This window comes from Oncorhynchus masou, chromosome 29, assembly GCF_036934945.1.
Source record: "Oncorhynchus masou masou isolate Uvic2021 chromosome 29, UVic_Omas_1.1, whole genome shotgun sequence".
NCBI lineage: Eukaryota > Metazoa > Chordata > Actinopteri > Salmoniformes > Salmonidae > Oncorhynchus > Oncorhynchus masou.
The window spans coordinates 61,941,121-61,967,723 of record NC_088240.1 but is presented as its reverse complement, the minus strand read 5'-3'; the positions used below and the strand labels follow the sequence as shown (position 1 = coordinate 61,967,723).

Genomic DNA, 26,603 nt, shown 5'->3' with positions numbered 1-26,603 from the left:
CTGATGGACATGATTGGCTGTGTTATTCACATTAACAGAAGAGTGAACACTATTTAAGAGCTGCTATACAGAGTTAGACAGGAGACCCTGAGAGGAGGGCTGATCTCTCACCACTATTATGAGCCTCCAGTTGGGATGCCGAGTTGACGGCCATCTTGCAGAGCGAGCAGTAGAGCAGACGCCTGGCTTTCTCTTCCTCCGTCTCCGGGTTTGTCTCAGCCTCTTGCTCCTCCTCCATGTCTGGTTCTATAGGTGAGCTGGGTTTGGGCGAGGCCCTGTCGTCCCATCCTGTAGCTGAGGTAGTCTCTGTCCCTGTGGATGAGTTGGGACTCGATGCCAGCGTAGGTGCCAGGGGTGGTAACATTGATGTCATGGGTGCCAGGGTTGATGCCAGGGATCCCAGGGTTGGAGCCAGTGTGAGCACAGGAGATAGTGGTAGTGGCAATGCCCCTGGAAAGCCATCTGCAGAGGGCGATAGTTATGCTATTTCAGCAGGGAAGGTAAATTAACATGTTACAAGACAACTACTGCACCAAAAATAATTGTCTCATGTAGAGAGATCAAAGTCATCTATGGATCAATAAGATCTGATGAGAGAAACAACACAAGTCGTTATAAAAAAAATACAGTGAACTGGCTCCTCATTTACCAAAATGACATTTTAGTCTCGGCAGCATCCCCTGATCGATGTCAATTCCTCTCAGTTCTCTCTACTGCAATGACACAGAGTGAAGATCGGCAGCCAAGAGAGCGAATCAATAGTGAATTATGTCGTGCTATTTTAGCAAACCACTATGTATGGCTCTTATTTATCCTAGTAGACGTGTCAGAGAAGCACAATACTGATGGGAGTTACAACATCACTAGACATACATTTATCACAGTCCAAGAACAAGCAATTCATTCACTTTCTGCTCTTAAGGTGATTCTGAGAGCAGCTGTTAGTTTTGGTATGTAATTACAAACACAAAAATGCTTTAATTTATTAGTGTTGATGAACGTAAAAGAATGAATGTGATTTGTGACAATTTAATGTCGTTGAGTATTGATCAATCTTCCAGTGCATGAATTGTAATTGCTTATTCCATAAGATCTCAATTAAATTATTCAAAGACTTTACATGAAGTTTCACATGACCCCAAACCATTTCATTCACAATACTCTACAATATCCACATTACAATATACACCATTAATTCTAGTTGACACTTTTGATACTTGATATTTCTGTTAAATCATGACACCACTGTCATGACGTTGGCCTCTTTGGGTATAGCAAGCCCCATCCCCCTCTCCCTGCTTCCCCCTTGCCTTCAAGTAGGCTGCTGTGGTCAGAGAGACGTCATAAATTCCTGAGGATCTCCTCATGGACAAACAGTTTAGAGAGAGTAAATTTTCATAGAAAACAAAATAATTCCTTCCACCTCACAGAACTTGAGGTACAAACAAATTTCATGTTCCGGAGAAAGTATAAAAGATCGGTGAAGAATCCAGCTACGAACTGGTCCTCAGATATGAGGTTTTACATCTAATTGTTGTATAAGATGAATGAGTGAGTATGACACTGTTTACACAATTTTACAATGTGATTTTGGACTGTTTAATGAAGGAAAACTCAAAAAGGGGATTGGAGTTAACTAAATCAGAGGACTGCCCCTGAGCACAGTTAGGGACAGGCGTCCTGGGACAGCCCTTTCCTGACATTCCGAATAAAACCCAACTTTGAGAAATTATCACCAGACCATGTTTTTCTCCATTAGGAGGAGACAAAGGTTGTAGATCATTGCTGAATCTTTTAACCATACCACGTGGTTAAACACTTAGACTATCGATACCGACAGAATAAGAACAAGTCTTTGATATTAATTACTAGTCTGCAGCTAGGAATTCGGTATCATTGAACGCGAAGAACGACAACCGCTGAAACATCCATTCTATAACGAAACTAATGTATGTCACTCTGAACAATCCACTCTAACCACAATCGAGAGAGAGTGAGAGAGAGAGAGAGAGAGAGAGAGAGAGAGAGAGGGGAGAGAGACAGACAATTCTACAAAAGAAACAAACTTTTCACCAGCGATCAAGACGACACACTGAGCGTAAATATATATATATATTGATTGCAATTGTTCCCGAATGAGTGAGCAAGGATTAGCATTTCAATTGTTATAATTATCACTCTGTAGTGACTTCATAGTCGACCCCCACTTCCCTTTTGTCTAACAAGCCGCAATGCCGGTTTAGCCCACGAGGGCACATTCTTCTATCATTTCTTGTAACCACATTTACCTTGTTTGTTTGTTTGTTTGTTTATGCATTTCTGTGAATTACTTAGTTAGTAATAAATAAATTATTTAAGACAATTGATGTATGGATGACTCATAGTGAAGACTGGGTTCGTGCAGATAACCAACAATTTCCGACATTTGGAATGAGACTATAGTGAGGTAAAGTAAATAATTATTTAATTCGAAGACTAATTGATCAGATAAAATATCTGAAAAGGTATTTTAGGAAATTATAACTTTGTAATCTGAATATTTTTCCTTGGTTAATTACAAGTTAATTACATTTACATGATTAATCAGTTGATCGCGTAACACTAATTACAGAGAATCTTTGATAAAAACTATTATGTCTTCAATTTAATGATAGTAAAGACACGACACCACCATAATTAGCATTTGGGTGAATCTTTAATTGGATGGTAATTGATGGTGGGCTTCACATTGTCACCGTTGAATACTGTTTATGCTAAGAGGAAAACAATAACAGTGCCCTCACCCCCCTGCAATTATCATCCAGCTACTCCCAGCCTTCTCTTGAGTGCCAGGTATGAAAACACCCCGCAGTCACACTAAGCCAATCACTCAATCAAAGCCAACTCACTAGAGACCAAGAGCTGTCAACCTACCTCCTTCTGTGGACCGGTTTTCAGCACAAGATAATGATTTGATTTGTCCTTGAAAAGCAGGGTTGAATGTGTTTTTGTAGTTTGTCTGTCAACATACATGTATTGTGCTTGCATGCGCACATGTGTGTCTCTATACATGTGCTTTTGAGTATTTACTCTCTCTATGTACACTGTGTTTTTGTGGTGAGTATACACAGTATGTTATATTTACAGTATGTGTGTGGTTGTGTACTGTTCACACACAAGCACGGATGTGACTCTTTGTTTCTTCATCTTTTAAACGGGAAATCCCATTTCAGTGACACACCTCCATTTCAATCAAGGGCGACCTGTTCAAAAGGCAATGTAGGCACATGCATGTGTCTGTTCTTGCATTGCAGTGCACTCATGTTCCATAACGCCATTAAAAGCGCCATTTGCCTTTCGCGAGCAAGTGATTATAGTGTACTTGGCTGGCCTAAAACGCCCTCTACTCTGGGAAGGCTCCAGTAATCCATATCCCCACTCACTGTGACCTAACTGGCTCTGTTAAGAACTCAATCACCTCTCATTAATGAAGGTAATGACTGTGATCAATCTAGAGAGGCGGCGGGTGGGGACTGACAGCTATGTGCTAAGAGGGGGGGGGTAGTGAGGGAGAGAAAGAGAGAAAAGGGAAGATAAAGGGTAATAGAGTAAATAAGGAAAGGAGTAAGGAGACGGAACGAGAGCGTGAAGAGGGAAAGAGAGATTGGAGAGGAAGCAACAGTGAGAGAGAAGGAGGGAATGAAAAATACAGTATGTGAAAGAAAGGAAGAGGAGGGAGTGCAAGAGCCCCAGAAGGAAAGGGGGAGGAGAGGAGATCAAATCAAAAGAGGGACACAATTAAAGAGAGAGAGAGAGAGGGAAAGAGAGTGGATGCCACAAAGAAAGAGGGAATTCGATTGGGGAAAAGAGACAGCTATCATGACCCTCTTGGAGAGCTCCCCATCTTTTTCGTCATCTGTTTCTGTTTACCCCCGAATTTTGATCTTGTCTCATCGCTGCAACTCCCCAATGGGTTTGGGAGAGGCGAAGGTGGAGTCATGCATCCTCCAAACATGACCCACCTAACCGCACTTCTTAACATCCGCACCAATGTGTCAGAGGAAACACCGTTCAACTGGCGACCGGGGTCAGCCTGCAGGCACTCGGCCCACCACAAGGAATCGCTAGGGCGCGATGAGCCAAGTAAGCCCCCTCGGCCAAACCCTCCCCTAACCTGGATGACGCTGTGCACTGTCCTATGTGATTCCCGGCCACGGCCAGTTGTGGAACAGCCCGGGAACGAACCAGGGTCTGTAGTAATGCCTCTATTACTGCGATGCAGTGCCTTAGACCAATGCGCCACTCGGGAGGCCCACGTCACCTGTTTCTATACCTCTATAGCTCACAGTTTGCCCAGGAGATTTCCTTTGGCGATAGATCAGAAATGCTCTTCTCAAATCCTTACACTCTCGTTAGGCTTCCAGGCAATCACAGAGCGCCCCATGATATCTGATTACCTTTCTCAATGATGCTGGATTAAGCACTTTAATTAAAATGATTGAGCCCCATTATATGCCACCATGACTTAAAGGACAGAAACCCCTCAAGGCCCTGCAGTTGTGAGGCATTATTTCCTTTGATACAGAAGTGTATTTATAATGGTAGTGATTATCATTTGGATAACAGAGCAAAATTATCTTTGAGATATTTCACAGCAAGGGTCAAAGATCTAACGTTGACTCATTCAGCCCCTCCTTCCTCATTGGAAATCATTCTCCAGACAAAATCCTTTTGAAAAGTTTCTACAGCTTTAAACCTCCTCAGAACTTCTCACAAATGAGGGTATTTACAGTAAATCATAGTTCCACGCAAGTGAAAAGCAGGTTTCATGCACAGAGTCATCAGCTTTGCCACTTTGTGATGCATGTCTGTGTGTAAGGGCGTTTTCCAACTCAGTGCGTGCAGATTTGGATCTTTGAATTCCTCGTTGGTTAGGAGACGTGCACGGGGAGCTTTAGTGGTTAACTGATGGCTGAACAAGCCTAAGCTAGCCCCCATGTCCCATGCCTTTTCTATTGTGCAGCTGCTGTCAGTGCAGGCATGGCTCCCCCGACAATCTGCTCTTTAATAGCTAATATCAGGGTACATTTCCTCAGGCACTGGACTGGAACAGAGATAGTGACTGCGTTATGGGCAACTCTTCTCTTTCTTAGCCACGTGCATGCGCACACATGCACACATACACAGACAGACACCCCCACACACACACACAGCTTGACAAGCAGTGGCTAAGTCATTGGCTAATCTATACAATCTCACTGTGGCCAGCTGTCCATTCGAAGCCACACACAAGTTCACAAGTCTAAAACACACACACACACACACACATCCTCAAAATGCATACAGAAAATACATGAACTCACATGTACACAAAATGTGTGTTATAATGGCTCTTTGGCAGAAGTTTTGCATCAACACTGAGAGCCCACTATCAAGAGAGACTGCAGTGCCTCTCCCCATTCCTCATATCTGCTCTCTGTAGCCATTTCTCTTCCCTGACCTCTGCTTTTCATTAGAGGAGCTCAAGGGCACTGATATACCGCTAAATACTTCAGCCCTAAAGATAATGTGGCGTTTACCCGCCTCGCCAATTAATTTCCCTGACATCTGAGCACATTAATATTCATTACCCAACGCCACTTTTGACAAACGAATGCTCCCACGCTTTGTAGACACGACAGTGAGGTGGAGGAGAAACCTGCTTGTTTTGTTTTGGGAGGTCAGTGATGAAAATGATTTATGGCTATTTTTTCCTTTCCCGGTACAGTGTTTAATGGTCTGTCTTTGAGGCCTTTCAGGGTCTTATTTTTAAACATTATTTTGTGAACAATATTTTCCACATAGTGAGATGTGGGCTTGCTCTTGAAACACACCGATGAGTGAGCTCTGGACTGCATTTCTTTCACAAATGCATAAATATTAAAATATATACTGGCTGAATAAACTAAAGCTTGTTTTGGAATTCACTAGGTGTGTACCAGACTGAAGGGTGATATCACTATCGCTCTCGCTAAAGGGGGTTTCAATTCAGAAAACATGAGGAAGACCAACACATACATTCACGAAATCCCCCATTGTGGAGCAAACGTTATATTAAAAAGTTACCTGGTATACTCTACCTTCACAACTCCAATCAAACTTTATTTGTCACATGCGCCGAATACAACCGGTGCAGAACTTACTGTGAAATGCTTACTTACAAGCCCTTAAACATATACGTCCCTAACACAGATATTCCTGCTTTCATGCCAAAAATGATAACCCTGTTCAATGAGTATTGTGTTTCCTTTGGCGTGGTGGCTGGAGATTTTAATTGCACCCTTAACCCAACCCTAGACAAATAATCTCAAGTCCCCATCACAAATCCTAGATCTGCAAAGATGTTGAACTCTCTCACTAAAGAGATGGGGCTGATGGGACTGGAGAGTGAGTAATAGCTCATCTATGGACTATACATACTACTCTAATGTCCATAACACCTACAGATAACACCTATAGATTACATTTTTATCCCAAACAGTATCATAAATTCAGCCACGTGTACAAACGGACCATAGCACTTTCAGATCACGCCTTTGTCCACCTCCGCTTTGACCTCTGCAAAAACATCCCGAGGTCAAAGAGCTGGAAATTCAACACCTTCAACTCCATGTTATCAAATGAAGCGCTACATACATTGGTAACTACATGGATGGACGACTTCACACAAGACAACAAAGATTCTCTTGTTTCTCCGGCCACAATGTGGGACGCTGCCAAAGCCACACTAAGAGGTCATCTAATTGAATATGCTTCCTCTAAGAAAAAGCAATGGAAGCACACAGGCTAGATCTTGAGAGGGAACTAGAATGCTGTGAAAGAATACATAAACAATCCCCAGACAGCACCTCCTGGAGTCATCTTAAAGCAGCCAAAGCCAAACTGAATTTGGACTATACTTGGGAGATTTAAAATAAGTTTTCTTTATTAAACAGAAATACCATGAGTATAGCAATAGGCCGAGTAGATTTCTTGCTTACCAATTTAAAAAAAGAGCAGTCATAGCGTACAATCACAGCAATCCGAACAGCAAGGGACGAGGTCACATATGACCCAAAAAATATCAATTGAACTTTTCATGATTTTTACTGCAAACTATATACTGTACCTCTGAGAGAAAACACACAGAGGCAGAACTCCACTCCTTCCTAGAGGGAATCTCACTACCTAAACTATCAGATACCGACCAAGAGGATCTCAACTCCTCCTTCACTCCTGAGGAGATCCTGGAGGAAATTACCTCCATGCCACCTAAGAAGTCCCCAGGCCCAGATGGATTCCCCAGAGAGTTCTACAAAGCTTTTTGGCCCCAGCTCAGCCCTATCTTCATGCCAATGCTGGAGGATTTTTGCAAAAACGGAGTTCTCCCAGACTCAATGCACACAGCTCGCATTACAGTGTTGCTCAAAAAAGACAAAGACCCTCTATACAGCTCGTCCTTCTGGCCCATAAGCGTGTTGGATTTCGACTACAAAATAATTACCAAATTGCTCGCAAAAGACTAAACACTCTTCTTCCCAAAATAATAAAAGCGGACCAAACTGGATACTCTTCTGATAACATTCACCATCTTTTTGATATTATTGATCAAGTAAACGCACAGAAGACCCTGTCCTGCTGGCTTCACTGGATGCTGAGAAGGAGTTCGACAGGATGGAGTGGAGCTTTCTGTTCTCAGTCTTAGAAAAGTTTAATATGGGCCCAAACTTTATTAAATGGATCAAATCACTATACTCTCATCCAAATGCCATGGTGACTAATAACGGACTGAATTCTGACAGATTCCCTTTGGGACAGGGCACAAGACAAGGGTGCTCGCTGTCCCCCCTGCTATACTTGTTGGGGGCGGAGCCGCTAGCAGAGTTGATAAGGAGCAATTCAAGTATTACGGGTGTCTCTGCAGGTGGCCTGCAGCACAAGATTTCGCTTTACGTGGATGATGACTTACTCTACATATTCAACCCTGAGAAATCCCTCCCATTTTAGACACAATTGCTCAGTATAGCAAGTTTTCAGGTTATAAGATTAATTTTAACAAATCCACTGTCTGCCCTCTCAATCTTACACTCACCAGCTCTATGAAGACACTATGTCCATTCCAATGGAAGACACAGGGGTTTCAATGCCTTGGGATCTTCATAACACCAGATCTGAATAGCCCTTTCAAGGAAAACTATCTTCCACTCCTGGATCGAATCAAGAACGATCTCCAAACCTGGATCTCTCTCCCAATTAGCTTAGTAGGAAGAATTAATGTCATCCGTATGAACATCCTCTCTAGACTGAACTATTTATTTCAGATGCTCCCATGCTATCTCCCAGTTTCCTTCTTCAAAACAACTAACCAAAGCATCACCAAATTTATATGGGGCAATAAAAAAACCTAGGATCAAGTTCTCCACTCTATCGAAACCTGAATCTAAGGGTGGTCTTGACCTTCCCTCCCTTCAATTGTACTACTGGTCTGCCCAAATCCGCAACATGCTAACATGGATCACAAACAGACAAGAGTCAGCGTGGATTCAGATAGAAGCCCAATCCTGTGGTTCATTGCCACTAAGCTCAATTATATTAATTAATAACTTTAGTGAAGTGGGCAACATAGCCAAAACCCTACTAGCGTGGAGGGACTGTAAGAAATACCTGGGCATTTCCTCCCAAATATGTTCTTATGTTCTCATTCGCCCATAGTAGGCAACCCAGACTTGCCAAAAGCCCTGAAGGATGCCAACTTTAATCTTTGGCATACTCTAGGAATCAGGACCTTTTCAGACCTATTTCATCAGAAAACCACCACACTGAAATCTTTTCAAGAGCTCTGCAGTGAATTCAATGTGCCAACATCCCATTTTTTTTTATATCTTCAAATTAGACATTTCCTCATTTACTTCCAAGAGGAGGTTTAGAACTTGAATGAAGTTGAATAAAGTTGAAACCCTTATTGTCACAATCCATGAAATGCAAAATCTCTTACATCTATAGACTCCTTTCTGAGAAAGGAGGCTCCTCCTTTACTCCTTTGAAAATAATCTGGGAAAAGGACCTTGGTCTGACTATCAGTGATGAGTTATGGGCGGAGGTTTGCGACAGGGTGTACTGCTCCTCTACTAATGTAACAATGAAAGAATCTAATTACACATTTTTGTACACATTTTATTACACTCCTTTGAGACTCCATAGAATGAAAACGGACATCTCTCCTAACTGTAAAAGATGTACCTCTGAAAGTGGAACCTATATGCATGTATTTTGGAACTGTAGAGAGATTGCCAGATTTTACATACTGCTGCACAGAAAATAATAGAGGTACAGTTTGAAATGACCCCGTGTATCTATCATCTTAATGCCCAGCAGGACTTTGTTCTTGATCCTGACAGAGAAAATTTGCTTATGACTATTACATACTTTGCTAAGAGATGTATTCTTCTATTGTGGGCCTCTAATACCCCTCCTACATTTAAAATGTGGAATGACCAGATTGTTGACCAACGAGGCTATATACAGGGTGTACCGGTACATTTACATTACATTACATTTAAGTCATTTAGCAGACGCTCTTATCCAGAGCGACTTACAAATTGGTGAATTCACCTTCTGACATCCAGTGGAACAGCCACTTTACAGAGTCAATGTGTGGGGGTACAGGTTAGTCGATGTAATTCGTACATGTAGGTAGGGGTAAAGTAACTACAATGTGGGGACAAAACATTGTCCCATTGTAATAAATATTTGATGACTTTTGAAATATGTTGATACCCTCTCTGTAAATTGTGAATGATCCTATTCTGCAGGTGTGAGCATGCGGGACCAGAGGGTTCACAATGCAGTGCCTTACAGAGTGTAAAGCGGAATCGCAGAACCTGAGCTCAATTATGGGGCGGCAGGTAGCCTAGTGGTTAGAGCGTCAGACTAGTAACCGAAAGATCGAATCCCTGAGCTAACAAGGTCAAAATCTGTCGTACTGCCCCTGAACAAGGCAGTTAACCCACTGTTCCTAGGCCATCATTGAAAATAAGATTTTGATCTTAACTGACTTGCCTAGTTAAATAAAGGTAAAATAAAATACAAAAATATTGATGCTTGTATGTGCTCCAGAAATGTGCTCCTGGTTTAAAATCGTTTACTCATGGATTGACATTGGATTGTAGGCCCTATACAGAGGCACTCAGACCTAATCCTGGAGAGCCATGGTCCAAGGTTTCATTGGTGCTGTTTTATTAGGCAATTAAAGATGGATACAGGAAGACTTCACTAGTGGACAGAGGTTACCCAGAGAGCACTCTGGTTCTCTAGTTCCAATGGGTTTAGCTGTAAGACTAATGGAATTGACAGAAGGTCACCTTCCACTGACTACATTTTAGAAAGATTAAAAGACAGTGAAGCTTATCTGGTCCTGGTGCCTGTCTCCTGCAGTAAATATACATCATCAAGATGTCTCCTGTATCTACTTCCTCCTGCTCCCAACTTCCTCTATTGTGACACCATGATCAGATATACAACATGTACAGTAATGTTATCCAGGTGAAAACAAATGGATGTGGAGAAAGAGAACTATCAGCACACTGTTTCTGTACTGTTTTCATTTGCAACCTTTACACGAAAGGGACCTGGTCAGGTATTTCGTCAGACTCAGCACCTTTTGAAATTTGTTGGATGGATGTGACAAAGAAAAGAGTGACAGACAGAGAGAGTGGATGGGGATTGGAAAAAACAGTGGATACGGAAGGAAAGTAAAGGAAATTGACCAACCTTTCCTGTCAGTGCCGTAGCACATTGCTGGAGGGTTGATGCTCTTAGGGGTTTCATGGTTGGTGGTTTCCTTGGTGACCACTGAACCTCTGAGCTTACATTTGGTAGCGTCCAGAGATTTCAGCTTCTTGGCGTGTTTTGTTCCTTTGTAGTGGGCTAAGGCTTGGCTCTGTGAGAAGAACAAATAGCAGGCTCGATTTAAACCTGGCCAAACTGTGACCAAAAACGAACTCAAATCAGTGGCTCATGAAATATACATAACACAGTGAGCAGGTATTACAACGCTTTGCCTTTTATAGTGCTGAGTAGACACAAACTTTAAAGGGGTTCAGCATCAACAAAAACATTACTGACATTAACAAGGACAATGCGCTGCAGAGTTTGTCCCAGTTTAATTTACAATGTTATCCATGCTCCTTTGCCTGTTATGTGATTTTTGTCTCACATGTCAGTATAGTATCAGGGTCCATGTGATGGGGAATCTGTGATAGTCTGATGTTTCATTAATGTAGCTGTTTGAGTTTAGAGTCCAGACACGATTCTTCCAAGATTCACCTTCACAACGGATTTACCCAGACGCATGGACTGGGCCACATGCTAAAACTTTCAGTCCTCCTTGTTTACCTCCATCTACTTTCTGGCTGACTTTGCCCGTGACAAGAATTTCTTACTTGCTGTTTGCAATTTTTAGGAGAACATTTCTCCATGCCATTAGAGCAAATCAACAAAATGGAAATTTCCAGAATAAAAACCTTTTCTCTACACTCAACTTAAATTGATTTAGTCTGTGGAGGACATAGACAATTATTGACATTGGAAAATGCATTAAATACTAAATCCTCTAATGCAAGGAACCAAAAAAAGCCAAGCATGGCACTAGCTAGGTTTCCATCCAATTGGCAACAGATTTTCATGCAAATATTCTGAAGTCAGAAGAAATGATGCGTTACATAGCGAATTTCTGGCCTTGGCACGTGCCTTCTAGCCAACATCTCGCAGATACAGTGCGGGTAGGCTACCTACATGATAAGAGCAAGATCATTTAGGTTTTTCCGAATGGCAGTCAAGCCTCGATAATCATGTCATCAGAATAAGACCCTAGATATTTATTGGAAAGGAGTATCAAGCTCATCAACTTGCACTTTCACCACCCTGTGAAGTTCATCATAACTTATTTCATCTGTAGCCTAATATACAGCCTGCTAAACGAGTCGTAGTGGAAGGACCACACAATATCATTGCGTGACTTCAAATTTACTGCGATATGATGATGGTCATTCTATCAATATTTGCGCATAAAGGCATTTCCACTGCTATTTCTTGCATCATTCATTTTACAGAGACAAAAAGATCCCACCTTGTCTAGCGTATTTTGTTTGGTTGAAATTTGGAAAGTTTTCTGACAAATTTGTTGTTTCCATCAGGCCTGTCACGACATTTTTTATCCAACATATTCTTTACACCCATAAAAAGGTTGGATGGAAATGTCCATGGTTAATGTCCATGTTATCTTTCCTCCAATATATTGCTTCCTTATGTCATGCTCCAGTTATCCAAGCCATCAGTGGATATTTGCCAGAAGACAAGTGATATGGATGAGTGTTTGGTGTAATCAAGACCATAATTAATCTTTCATTAGAGCAATGATGTGGAAGAATTGCCTTAACGATACTTGAGATTTGACACAGACCAGATTAAGTTGGGGAAGGAGGAAATCCGTTTTTGGATGGTCTATAAGTGAGAAAGACATCTTATCAAATAAGACTGTCAATTAGCCATTTAGTCAGTCAATCATCGCACAAAAAGATTTCAGTGGATTCCCACGTGTGATATTTCATGTTCTGTGCATTCTTTAAGTCATTCTTAAAATATACTCTAAACATATACAGTAGATCAGCCAAACCGGTGACATTTTTTGGTTGGGTTATAGTTACTATACAGTATATGGGTGGTTGTATGGAAATATATTTCTGGCGGGGTAATTAGATCAATAAAACCACATGTCTGTTACTTGAACTCTGTGAAGCATTTATTTGGGCTGCAATTTCTGAGGCTGGTAACTCTATTGAACTTATCCTCTGCAGCAGAGGTAACTCTGGGTCTTCCTTTCCTGTGGCGGTCCTCCTGAGAGCCACTTTCATCATAGCGCTTGATGGTTCTTGTGACTGCACTTCAAGAAGCTTTCAACTTTAACTTCAGGATTGACTAACGTTCATGTCTTAAAGTAATGATGGACTGTGGTTTCTCTTTGCTTATTTGAGCTGTTCTTGCCATAATATGGACTTTATCTTTTACCAAATACCAAATAGGGCTGTTTTCCAACCCTACCTTGTAACAATACCTCCAACACAACCCAGGAAGCCAAATACCATGATGACTCCAATGACCAAGTGCAGGTTTAGAGCAGGGACTGCTTCATCTGCAATACTGCTTCCATCCATATTCACTTTGGTAGATGGGAGACACTCATAAGGATGCATCCATCGATCCAGGGCAGCAAGTTGAAGAAGAGAAGCAGATACTTCAGGCCCTTTTTATAGACTGACATTTTCTGTCAACAGCCAAGCAAGAGATGGAAAGAATCCGTGTGAAGTTCTCCACAGTGTGAGGCTGGTTTGGTGGTAGTGAGTGTGTTTGTGGCTTGTGTTTTACCGGTTACCAATCATAACATCAGTTGTTCTCTCCTCAAGTTGAAATGTGAGGAGACATCCTCCTCTAAAGAATGACTCAAGGTAAAAAAAATAGTTATATTGTTTCAGCAAGATATTTGAGAGCGGTGTCAGCTTATTGAGGCATTTTTTACTTAGCGCAGAGGAAAACTGGGTGGGAATATCCCAATTATATGGTACAATGGAAAGACCGCTTTAATTCAATCATATTGTATGTATTTTAGTTTTTTTCACCACTCAAAAGTTCAGGTATTCCGTTCTTCACCAAAGTAAGCTAAGCTACACGCACCATCCACCACCCAAACAACCTCCAAGTCCACCAGGTTTCTCCATCCAATTTAAACCCCTATATAGTCAATCTGCAAAGATGATAAAGTATTTTTGATGCCCAAGTGACATCAAACTGAAATGTATTCTCCCCATCTCAGCACCACGGAGATTTGATAGGTAAACACCATCTTTATCTGTTTGCTCAGGAGTTGTGATTGATGGCTGGGATGGATGATGATTATCCTGAGCTAGACCTCAATGCTGAAGAAATAATAACCGTCTCATTGAGTAATCACTAGCACATTGGGGCCCTGAATAGATAGCTAGCTTCCTTAGAGGAGGAAGTATGACGATGCCATTTTGCAATGCTACTGAATTAACTACCCTTGGCTTAAAAATGTGTTTTCAATTGTAGGAAAATGCGTATTGATGGTAAGAATAAGGAAATTGTACATTCAGCTTCCATGCATTTTAGTAATGAGGGTTATATCAGAACTACTTTGTTTATTATTAAACAACTGCTGTAATGTATTGCAAGATAACAGTTGCTTACTCCAACTTTAAAGCCGTTACAAGAAAGTTGCCCTAGATTACAGAGATGGCATGTTGTGCTGGTTATATTATTCAGGACACATCCTCATTTGAGACGAGTGACATCATGTGCTATTTCACAACTGACTTAAGGATGCAATGTGTCCTCTTTTATAACAAATTACATATACTTTTCAAGATTCATGAGCCCATTATGTCTTCTGTTTCAAGCAAGACTTTGCTTGAAGTATGACCTCATCAACATCTTCTGCGATCCTGTAAATATGGGTCGAACATGTAGGAGTGGACCGTCGTGCTTTGTTATTCAGGTCAGTACGACTCAACACAACACAGGATTCATCGAGGGCATTTGGTACCCCGTGTGATCTCCAGAAGCTCACTCACCTGTGAGTTGAATCTCAGTTGGCACACGCTGCATGAGACGTGTCTTCTCTTCGTCAAGGGAGGAACTCCAAACGTGTGATGCATAACAGCCTTCTGAACTGGGTCCATCTGGGGGGGGGGGGGAGAGGATAGAATCTAAGTGAGATACAGTGTTAGAGCGGACCACTAAATCAACCACCTTACATCCCTTGGTGTGGCGGAAAGAGAAAATGATTTGCTTTAGAACAGGGTTCCCTAACTTGCGGCAGGTGATATTTATTTTTATTATTATTTATTTTTCTATTGCTGGACACAAAAGACTGTAAAAACACCAGCAAATCAGCTACAAGTGATTTTAATTTTGGAAATTTGTTCCATAGTAGAGAGATATATGTGATCGTATGTTTGAAATGATTCTGTTTTAGTCAAATATTATATATGTTTTGGCTTCTTGCAGTCAATTTGCAGTCTACAAATGATTTGTAATTATGTTCCGGCCCCCTGACCATCCGCTCAAGAAAAGATTGGCCGGCGGCTGAATATAGTTGATGAGCCCTGCTTTAGAGCTTCTTCGGGGGTTAGACGTTTAATATTAGCTACAGCAGCTGTCTTCCAACTCAGACACAGACATATTGCACATTAATCTTAGTCAGTAGACACAATAAAATGTAATTGTTCACTCTCTCTTTGGTCTTTCATTGTTCAAATCAAGTTCAATAGTCATCAGCCAACAATGCATGATCAATTCAAACAACGTCGTGCTGTACCCCAAAACAAAAGTCTATCGATCAAATTCTGTAAGTTTAGGGCAGGAAGAAGGTGTAGAAGATACTTCTGTTGAAGCATTTACTTCCTTTATCATGTGTTGCTGCACCCTCTTTCTCTCCGTTTGATATTGTTTACACCTCAATCTGTCTAATGACCGAGCTTAAAGGAGTGAACAGCCATCTAACAGAGAACAGTTCCATTGTTAGAGCTGGATTAGGGGAGCTACCTGCTGTTGGCTTTCTATACCAAATACATAAAACACTTCATACATATTTTTTTTAATGTGCATTAGATCAGTAAACTCAAATTAATTGGGTTAAAATTGGATTGAAACCTTGAATTTTGAATTAAAATGACAGTAATCAGGCAGGGTAGCAATGGCTTTGAATATATCCGTGTAAAAAAAAGAGGTCAGATATACACTACCGTTCAAAAGTTTGGGGTCACTTAGAAATGTCCTTGTTTTTGAAAGAAAAGCAGTTTTTTTTGTCCATTAAAATAACATCAAATTGATCAAAAATACAGTGTAGACATTGTTAATGTTGGCTAATTGATCATTAGAAAACCCTTTTGCAATTATGTTAGCAAAGCTGAAAAGTGTTGTTCTGCTTAAAGAAGCAATAAAACTGGCCTTCCTTAGACTAGTTGAGTATCTGGAGCATCAGCATTTGTGGGTTCGATTACAGGCTCAAAATGGCCAGAAACAAAGAACTTTCTTCTGAAACTCGTCAATCGAGAAATTGCCAAGAAACTAAAGATCTCGTACAACGCTGTGTACTACTCCCTTCACAGAACAGAGCAAAATGGCTCTAACCAGAATAGAAAAAGGAGTGGGAGGCCTCTGGTGCACAACTGAGCAAGAGCACGAGTACATTAGAGTGTCTAGTTAGAGTACATTAGAGTGTCTAGTTTGAGAAACAGACGCCTCACAAATCCTCAACTGGCAGCTTCATTAAATAGTACCCGCAAAACACCAGTCTCAATGTCAACAGTGAAGAGGCGACTCCGGAATGCTGGCCTTCTATGCAGAGTTGCAAAGAAAAAGCCATATCACAGACTGGCCAATAAATAGAAAAGATTAAGATGGGCAAAAGAACACATACACTGGACAGAGGAACTAAATTTGGATTAGCTAACAGAATGTGCCATTGGAACACAGGAGTGATGATTGCTGATAATGGGCCTCTGTACGCCAATGTTGATATCGTTTCCAGCTACAATAGTCATTTACAACATTAACAATGTCTACACTGTATTTCTGATCAATTTGATGCTATTTTAAATGGACAAAAACATTGCTTTTCTTTCAAAAACAAGCACATTTCTCAGTGACCTCAAACTTTTGAACAGTAGTGTATATAGACGGGTTAGATGACAATGTCACAAAACAATGCAGGAGCGTCCACAGCAGAAGTCTGTGTGTTGTTTTGATTCCAGACCGTCAAATCGCTATAGCAACAATGACAAGAAGCTGCCATGTGGGGAATCATAGGTGGATCGTTTCAGCTTGTTGCATCTTGTTATTGGTAACTTGGTTTTGAGGTGTTTTTGACTCTTGTCACGTCTATGCTAATGTGACAAACATTTGCTAGCTAGCCAACCAACTACAGTAACAATGTATTTGAGAATAAGTGCTCATTGTGCTAATGTATTTATGTTTCCAATAAAGATTTGGAGAGGAAATATCATTGACATGTCAACAATCCTTTGATTTTAAGCCAACCCTGCCTGTTGTGCTCCACAGTTACGCACACATCGGTTTATTGCTAAATAACCCACCTGTCCATAGATCTAGATCTATAGGGCTATAACTATACTGTTAAAAGGGAACATTCTACAAGAACATAACTGGATTAACACAATCATAAAATGTCGACACAAGTTCGTGAGTAGTGCTATACTGTGGGTGAATTGACGAAACGTGTGTTACGCAACATTCTTCCATTGTAAATCTCACCCAAGTTTTGGAGAGAAGATGACATGAATCTGGCACTGGTCCCTGGCAGGGAGAGCTTCAGTACCGATACATTAGCTACAGCCTGCTGGGAAATAGGCTAATATGGAGGGCTGGAAACGTATCGAGTGTGAGAAACATCTGTGCCACGAAAAAAAGGATGACCTTCGACTTAAAACACGCACTGGGCTCGAGTGTCAGAAATACCATCACAATCAGTGTCAAATTAATGTTGGGACAGGGCTATGTAGACTTAGAATAATAAACACACAATACACCACAGTTACTAGGGAAGCACTTCACACAAGTAACCTTGGTGTGTTTCGGTGTATATTCAGTGTGTGTTCACATAGCCTCATCACATAACGTTCACAGAACTCTCTTCTAGATCTAATGTATAAAATCTGTCCATGACACAGTCCTCCACCACAAAGCTGTGGTCTAAGGCCCCGTACACACTCCGGTTGTACAACTGATGTACAACGTATTTGACACAATGGTGATACAACCTGATAGAGCTTGTCTGCAAAACATTTTTTTTGCGGTATCTCTACAACACTTGTGTAATTATTTTGGAAAAACTCTGTTGTATCACAACCGTTTAAACACGTGTTGTAAATCAGTTCACACTTGAGTGTGAACAGGGCCTTAGCTAGCACAGCTGGATTCCAAGCGACACTTTATTCCTCCACCATACTCTCCCATCAGCCACCCACTGCGCCACATACTCCACAGAGAACCTCCTGCTGGGAGCCGGCTTCAATTGAGATATCTCCCCAACCACACGCACATCTTTATGCTAAGTCACACGCCTGTTATCAAAGCCCACGTACATGTAGTTTTCCCTATTTTATTCTCTCTGTGATTCATGCTGATGTGCTGGGGAGATGTCAGGGGCCCATCGCCCCTGACGATAGAGAAATAACCAGGCCGTTTAATGGATACTATCCGACAGCCGACAGCAGCCTGTCTGTCAGACAGCTCAGCGCGTCGGCCATGAGACCGGTTCACTCAGAGCAGGAGATAATGCAACAAGACTAGACAGTGATGAGACGCAGTGGCAGTGTGTGTGTGGGTGACGTTCCCTTCCTAACTGTGATAAACTGGACAAACAAAACACTGAGCACTATGTTTGTTAATTTATCAACATTATATTTTCTATATGCCCATATATCACTGAATAAAACATTAGGTCAAATGAATCCATAGATCAGCCTTTTTGCATATTGTCATAATTATTTTCAAAATAGTAGTATTTTGTCTTCTTATACATTTAGTAAAATACTGTGGCCAGCAGCTCAAATGCTGCCCAATAACATACTTATGCTTTATGTGTCCTCGTAGTCTACTGTTTAGGATTCCACCACTGCAGTAATGTGACGGCACCAGAGAGAGAGAGAGAATGAGAATGAGAGAGAGAGGGAGAATGACTGGTCAACAAACTGAGCCAGCCCCAACCGCGAGGTCTGAATGTTCCATTCACGGCCGCCAGGCACGCTTACCATTAACTAAAGTGGGATGAATGACCTGTCAAAAGTAATCCTCCGTCCTATGCGTTTCCCAATTACCTCGCTGCCTAGGCCAGTCAGTTAGTTATCATCAGCCATGACGCTATAGATTGTTGCCACACCAAAACATTTGCCAGTCAAATGCAGGGGACGCTCGTAACTTATGAGAAACAACAAGCTTCCCAGGTGTTAATAAAAACGCACACCCTTATCACATGAGAGGAGGTTGAGAAGGGAAGAGAGGAAGCAATGAGGTCTGGGGGGTGAAGAGAAGAGAGTCTGCTGTAAACTGAGCGCACAGACTAGTGGATTTATCCCCTGAAGATGCTGAAAGACAGAGGTAGAGAAAGGTCGATCCATTTTCCCCCTCTGTCTTAGTACAACTGTTCAACTTTGAGTACTTTTTCGTAATCATGTACTGTGAGAAGTGAATATGTTTGGTGTAGTATGGATTTGTTTGCAACAGGAGGAGAGATAGGGAGAAGAGAGAGAGAGAGAGATGAGAAGGAATTTCCCCATAGTGTACCTGAGTGGGTCACGGGATAGGAACATTCACAGTGACCGTGAGTAGAATGAAACTCATAGAATCTTGATTCAATTTAATATTCTAATAGCAATATTATTCCGTTAGTGCAGATCAATTTGATCTTCTTCAAAGTGTTAACTTGGCTCAAAAGCCCCAGGGAACAGACTGTTTTCTTTCTATTGTTGCACTTGTTTATCTCTCCTCCTTAGGGTTGAAGCATCTCAAATTGAAAATGATTCAAGTGTGTTTCTTCATCATGTGTAGAGGAAAATAGGTCTAGTGGATCTCAGTGGAATTTGTGTGTGTGTGTCTATAATTACTATGCAAAGGGGCAGTGGCACTGTTGAGCTCTTCAATTGGGCTTCTCATTCAATATGCCGCACAGAAGGCTGGGGTGGGGGTTCATTATGCATATTGCTCCTGTGCATATTACTGCTTTTTAAGGGGTTTTAAGAGGTGTTGGATTCTATAAAAGGATGTACGTTTTATGCTGTTGTTCCCCTTCATACAGGCACTTACTGTCAGTAACGCTAAATAAGAGTGTTAAATGATTCAAATGTAAGTAGAGAGCGAGAGAAAGAGAGAGAACCTGAATGGACTACTTTTGATGAACACAGAGCAAGCATAATGATAATTCTCTCTCTCCCTCTCTATTTCTCCAACCTCTCCTTATAACCCATCCTTTCTCCCACCCCCTCTCTCTCTGCTCTTTTTCTCCGTTGCGCCTCTCGTTCCACGTATCTATACCTTGGCTTTCTGCTTCTTGTCTCAGATTGTATTTTCTCCAGAAGGAGCGGTACTTGAGCACTTTCCCATCGGTCTTCACCGCTGACCCCTCTCACCACCATCAAGATCCGTCAGGATGAAATATTCAACTAGGGTGTCTCCTCTGCTCCCCAGAGCCACCTGGCTGCCTCACACTGTCCCCCGACCTGCTCAGATGAAAATGTAACACCTTAACCCCTTAGCCCCTGCCCCACCCACCCCTTGCCTCAGAACAAAGCACATCTGAGCTCCATCAAATTGTCTTTATCATAGACCTGTCACGCATGACATGATATAAAACCCCTAACTAAACACCTTAAAAAAGGTAGCCTTGAACATTATGAAACAAAGCTTAAAAACGTTATTTAACTACACCCCCCCCCCCCCCAACAAATCAACTTAATTGAATGCATCTACAGCGATACAATATATTTCGCATATACATCACAATTCATTGGTGTACCATATATCAAGTTGATGTGCTTCGGTAGTGTTTTGCTAATTTCCTTCATAACCCAATTTCTATTCTATCAATATATCAAACCTCTCTGGCAACACCCCACTGGATCGAGGGGAGTTATTCTCTCGTGACATGGCTCAATGAAATCTAAGATGAAACAATTTATCTTCTCATAATATTCCCCATGAATATCAAACAAGGCCAATATTCATGCTGAAAGAAATGTAATGAAAGAAAAACCTACATTGCTATTGAATCCCTCTTTTCCCAATCAATGCCTTGAAATAGAGAAATGCATGGCTTACCTGCAAACACAGAATATAATAATGGTGAACACTTTAATATCAATGAATTCAAGGGTTTTACACACATGCCTACACTGCTTGAACCAGGGCCAGCCCTTGGTATACTGTAAGCTACGTAGGTGGTCACCTAAGCAATGGTTTTCCAAACTTGGTCCTGGGGCCCCTCTGTATGCACGTTTTGGTTTTTGCCCTATTAAGTTTGCTGATGACACAACAGTGGTAGGCCTGATCACCAACAATGAGGAAACGGCCTATAGGGATGAGGTCAGAGAACTGGCCATGTGGTGCCAGGACAACAACCTCTCCCTCAATGTGAGCAAGACTAAATAGCTGATCATGGATTACATTGACAGGGCTGTAGTGGAGCGTGTCGATAGTTTCAAGTTCCTTGGTGTCCACATCACCAACGAACTATCATGGTCTAAACATATCAAGACAGTCGTGAAGAGGGCACGACAAAAAAATTTCCCCCTCAGGAGACTGAAAAGATTTGACATGGGTCCTCAGATCCTCAAAAGGTTCTACAGCTGCACCATCGAGAGCATCCTGACCAACTGCTCGGCATCTGACCGTAAGGCGCTACAGAGGGTAGTGTGTAAGGTGTACATCACTGGGGCCAAGCTTCCTGCCATCCAGGACCTATATAATAGGCGGTGTCAGAGGAAAGCCCATAAAATTGTCAGAGACTCCAGTCACCCAAGTTATAGAATGTTTTCTCTGCTACCACACGGCAAGTCTAGGACCAAAAGGCTCCTCAACAGCTTCTACCCCCAAACCATAAGACTGCTGATCAATTCATAAAAATCACCACTGGACAATTTACATTGACACCCCTCCTTCTTTTGTACATTGCTGCTACTCGCTGTTGTTTGTTACCTATGCATAATCACTTCGCCCCCACCTACATGTACAGATGACCTCAACTAGCCTGTACACCCTGCACACTGACTCGGTACTGGTGCCCCCTGTATGTAGCCTTGTTATTGTTATTCTTATTGTGTTTCTTTTTATTTTAGCCCACTTGGTAAATATTGTCTTATTCTTGAACTGCACTGTTGGTTAAGGGCTTGTAGTAAGCATTTCACGGTAAATTCTACACTTGTTGTATTCGGCGCATGTGACAAATAAAGTTTGACTTGACTAGTACTATACATCTAATTCAAATAATCCAAGCTTGATGATGAGTTGGTTATTTTATTCAGCTGTATAGAGCTAGGACAAAAACCTAAACGTGCACCCAGAGGGGGCCCCAGGACCGATTTTGGAAAACTCTTTCCTAAGCCCCGACCCCTTACTGTTGAGAATAGTAGAATACACCATTTCTACATTTGGTGGTGCAGCAGCAGTTTCCCTTTTCTTACTGACAGTCAAATCAAATCAAAAGTATTGGTTACATACACATGGTTAGCAGATGTTGTAGTGAATGTAGCAAAATTCTTGTGCTTCTAGTTCTGACAGTGCAGCAATATCTAACAAGTAATATCTACAATTCCACAACAAAAACCTAATACACACACATCTAAGTAAGGAATGGAATAAGAATGTATAAATATATGGATGAGCAATGTCAGAGCGACATAGGTTAAGATGCAATAGAAAGTATAGAATACAGTATATACATATATGAGATGAGTAATGCAAGATATGTAAACATTATCAAAGTGGCATTATGAAAGTGACTAGTGTTCCATTTATTAAAGTGGCCAATGATTTCAAGTCTGTGTATAAGCATCAGCCTATCTGTGCTAGTGATGGCTGTTTAACAGTCTGATGGCCTTGAGACAGAAGCTGTTTTCAGTCTCTCGGTCCCAGCTTTGATGCACCTGTACTTGCCTTCTGGATGATAGCGGGGTGAACATTCAGTGGCTCGGGTGGTTGTTGTCCTTGATGATCTTTTTGGCCTTCCTGTGACATCGGGTGCTATAGGTGTCCTGGAGGGCAGGTAGTTTGCCCCGGTGATGCGTTGTGCAGACCGCACAACCCTCTGGAGAGCCCTGTGGTTGTGGGTGGTACAGTTGCCGTACCAGGTGGTGATACAGCCCGACAGGACGGTCTCAATTCTGCATAAAATGTTTGTGAGGGTTTTAGGCGACAAGCCACATTTCTTCAGCCTCCTGAGGTTGAAGAGGCATTGTTGCGGGTGGACCGTTTCAGTTTGTTAGTGATGTGTATGCAGAGGAACTTAAAACTTTTCACTTTCTCCACTGCTGTTGATGGGGGATGCTCCCTCTGCTCTTTCCTGAAGTCAATGATCATCTCCTTTGTTTTGTTGACGTTGAGTGAGAGGTCATTTTCCTGACACCACACTCTCCGAGAGCCCTCATCTCCTTCCTGTAGGCTGTGTCATTGCTGTTGGTAATCAAGCCTACTACTGTTGTGTCAGTCTGCAAACTTGATGATTGTGTTGTGCATGGCTACACAGTCATGGGTGAACAGGGAGTACAGGAGGGGGCTGAGCACGCACCTTTGTGGGGCCCCAGTGTTGATGATCAGCGAAGTGGAGATGTTGTTTCCTACCTTCACCACCTGGGGGCGGCCCATCAGGAAGTCTAGGACCCAATTGCACAGGGCAGGTTTGAGACCCAGGGCCTCAAGCTTAATGATGAGAATGAAGGGTCCTATGGTGTGGAATGCTGAGCTGTAGTCAATGAACAGCATTCTTACATAGTTATTCCTCTTGTCCAGATGGGATAGGGCAGTGTGATGGCGATTACATCGTCTGTGGACCTATTGGGGAGGTATGCAAATTGAAGTGACTCTAGAGTGACAGGTAAGGTGAAGATATACTATGTTCCTTGACTAGTCTCAAAGAATTTCATGTTGACAGAAGTGAGTGCTACGGGGCGATAATCATTTAGTTCAGTTACCCCTTTGCATTCTTGGGTACAGGAATAAACATGGCCATCTTGAAGCATGTGGGGACAGCAGACTGGGATAGGGAGAGATTGAATATGTCCGTAAACACACCAGCCAGCTGGTCTGTGCATGCTCTGAGAATGTGACTAGGGATGCCGTCTGGATCGGCAGCCTTGCGAGGGTTAACACGTTTAAATGTTTTACTCACATCAGCCACAGAGAAGGAGAGCCCACATTCCTTGGTAGCTGGCCGCATCGGTGGCACTGTGTTATCCTCAAAGCGGGCAAAGAACGTGTTTAGCTTGTCTGGCAGCAAGACATCGGTGTCCGCGACGTGGCTGGTTTTCCTTTTGTAGTCCGTGATTGTCTGTAAACCCTGCCACTTACGTCTTGTGTCTGAGCCGTTGAATTGCGACTCAAACATTTTGTCTGTTTGATTGCCTTGCGGAGGGAACGACTCCTCTGTTTGTATTCTTCCATATTCCCCGTCACCTTGCCATGGTTAAATACAGTGTTTCGTGCCTTCAGTTTTATGCGAATGCTGCAATCTATCCACAGTTTCTGGTTAGGGTAGGTTTGAACAGTCACAGTGAGTACAACCTCTCCTATCCACTTCCTGATAAACTCAGTGACCGTTTTGTTTGCCCATGTCAGCTAATATTTTTTAGATTGGTAAATTAGCTGGGAAGACTAAATTTATAGTAATCCTGGCCAAATTACCAATTTATCTTTCCAACCAGGCAAAATACTATGAAGGCACCACTGATCTCGACAAGAGAAGCACGTTTTGTAGGGGGCAGAGAAATTCACAAATTCATAATTCAGGGTAATGTTAAGCAGTTTACTTCTGTTAGATAACCATTTGTCAACAATCATGCTCCGTCTAGCTAGTTGGTCATCTACTGTACATGTTGCTAGCAATACATGTAGTTATATGTCTGTCATATTGAGGTATCTAGCTATAATTAACCAGGATCAATCAAATAGATAGGTGTGTGTGTCATGGTTTTCTGTAGGTGAAAGAGAGTCGGACCAAAATTTGGCGTGTCTATTACATCCATGTTTAATAAAACTGAAGTAAACACGAATCAATATGAAAAACCAATAAACGAAACAGCCTAATACTGGTGCAAACTAGCACACGATAGACCTAAGGACAAAAAGGACAATCACCCACCAAAACCCAACACCAAACAGGCTACCTACATATGGTTCCCAATCAGAGACAATGACTAACACCTGCCTCTGATTGAGAACCATATCAGGCCAAACACAGAAACAGACAAACTAGACACACAACATAGAATGCCCACTCAGATCACACCCTGACCAAACAAAACATATAAACATACAAAGCAAACTATGGTCAGGGTGTGACAGTGTGAGCAATTATGTGTATCTTTGCTAGATATACATATACCGTACATAGACAGACAGACAGACAGACAGAGGGGGGGGCATTTTAAAGAAAGGATGAAAGTGAGAGAGGGAAAGAGAGTTGGGAAGAGAGTGGAAGAAAGAGAGGGAGAGATGGAGAGAGAAACAGAGAAACAGAGAAAGACAGCACTGCAAATTGACTTAGACATCACTATTTCAACAACTCTTCTCTTCCAACTTGTTAGGCAATCACATGTACCTACGAGAGAAGGATGGCCAGCCACACAGGAGGGTAATTTTTATTAAGGAGGCTGTGCTGACCGAAAGCATTTGGCCAATTCAGAATGAAGCGCATGATTGCCAAAATCAACCTACGCTTCTTCTGGCGTGGGCTTGTCAAGGATGTGGACAGCTTGGCAAGTGAAATAACCTTTTGTTTATCAATCACATTCTATTATATCTGAAATGATTGTGATTTCAATGAATGTCATATCAGAGAGCTCACGGTGTTTCAGTGTGACTTTGTGCTAAAAGGTCAGTTCTTGTCTAGCCTGTCAGAAGTTAAGTTTGAGAGGGTGAAGACTGTGGCGCCAGAGTTGAAGCCCATCAAAGTTGTTTCACCATGATCGGTAAGTGTAACAATACCATTTTTGCCCTGATAAGTTGTTTTGTAATGGTTGCTTTATTTATTATAGAATGTGTCTGTGTGTATGTAGGTGTGTGTGTGAGTGTGTGTGTGTGTGTTAGTATCCTTACAAATATGAAAATCTGCATAATGTATGACACAGATACGGGTAAGAATAACGTAATCTTCTCTCTAACACTTTAAAATGTTAGGGGTGGACTTCATCGGACCCTTCACTAAATCCAGGAATGGCAACCGCAAGTGTCTGACGGTGACCAATCACTTTACCAAGTGGGTGGAAGCAATATCCATTAAGGTCAGTAAAGGAAGAGAATTTGCTTTAAATTCTAAATTCTCTTCTGTAACCTATTAAAAAGGGAGCTTGGAACCAAAAATTGATTTTTGTTTTTTTATGATGCCAATCAAGGACAAGACTGGCGAGGCCACCTCCCAAGGTGATGGACATCTTCAACACTCACAGTTCTCCTGAGGCCATCTTGAGTGAAACAAGGTACGGATGTAATTGGTTATATTCTGTTTTTGAAAATTTGATTAAAAAACATATAAGACATATTTCAATATTTTACATTGTCAATAGATATCCTTTTCCTACCCCCTCCTTAAGGTTTTGGATGAACGGACCAACCAGACCCTCAAGACTGCCATGGGCAAGTCCCTGGACAGGTACCAGGAACAGTGAGAGGACAACCTGAAGGTAATTCTCTTTGCACACAACAGCAGCGTCCAGGCCTCCACAGAGTACTCGCCAATCGCCTGATATGCGGACGGACGGGAGCGGCAGCAGACTGAAGTAAACAATGCAATTGTACTGTATATA

General features: G+C 41.9%; 1 protein-coding gene across 1 annotated transcript in view; it reads right to left on the bottom strand.

The window, feature by feature from the left end:
* znf385d (zinc finger protein 385D) overlaps positions 1-26,603 on the bottom strand; it is a 47,680-nt gene that overhangs the window by 6,604 nt on the left and 14,473 nt on the right. The window contains exons 3-5 of the mRNA XM_064945577.1: positions 14,643-14,750; positions 10,768-10,936; positions 112-462 (exon numbers count right to left, since the gene is read on the bottom strand). Of these exons, the coding sequence (XP_064801649.1) occupies positions 112-462; positions 10,768-10,936; positions 14,643-14,750 (628 nt within the window). The remainder of the gene's footprint in view (positions 1-111; positions 463-10,767; positions 10,937-14,642; positions 14,751-26,603) is intronic.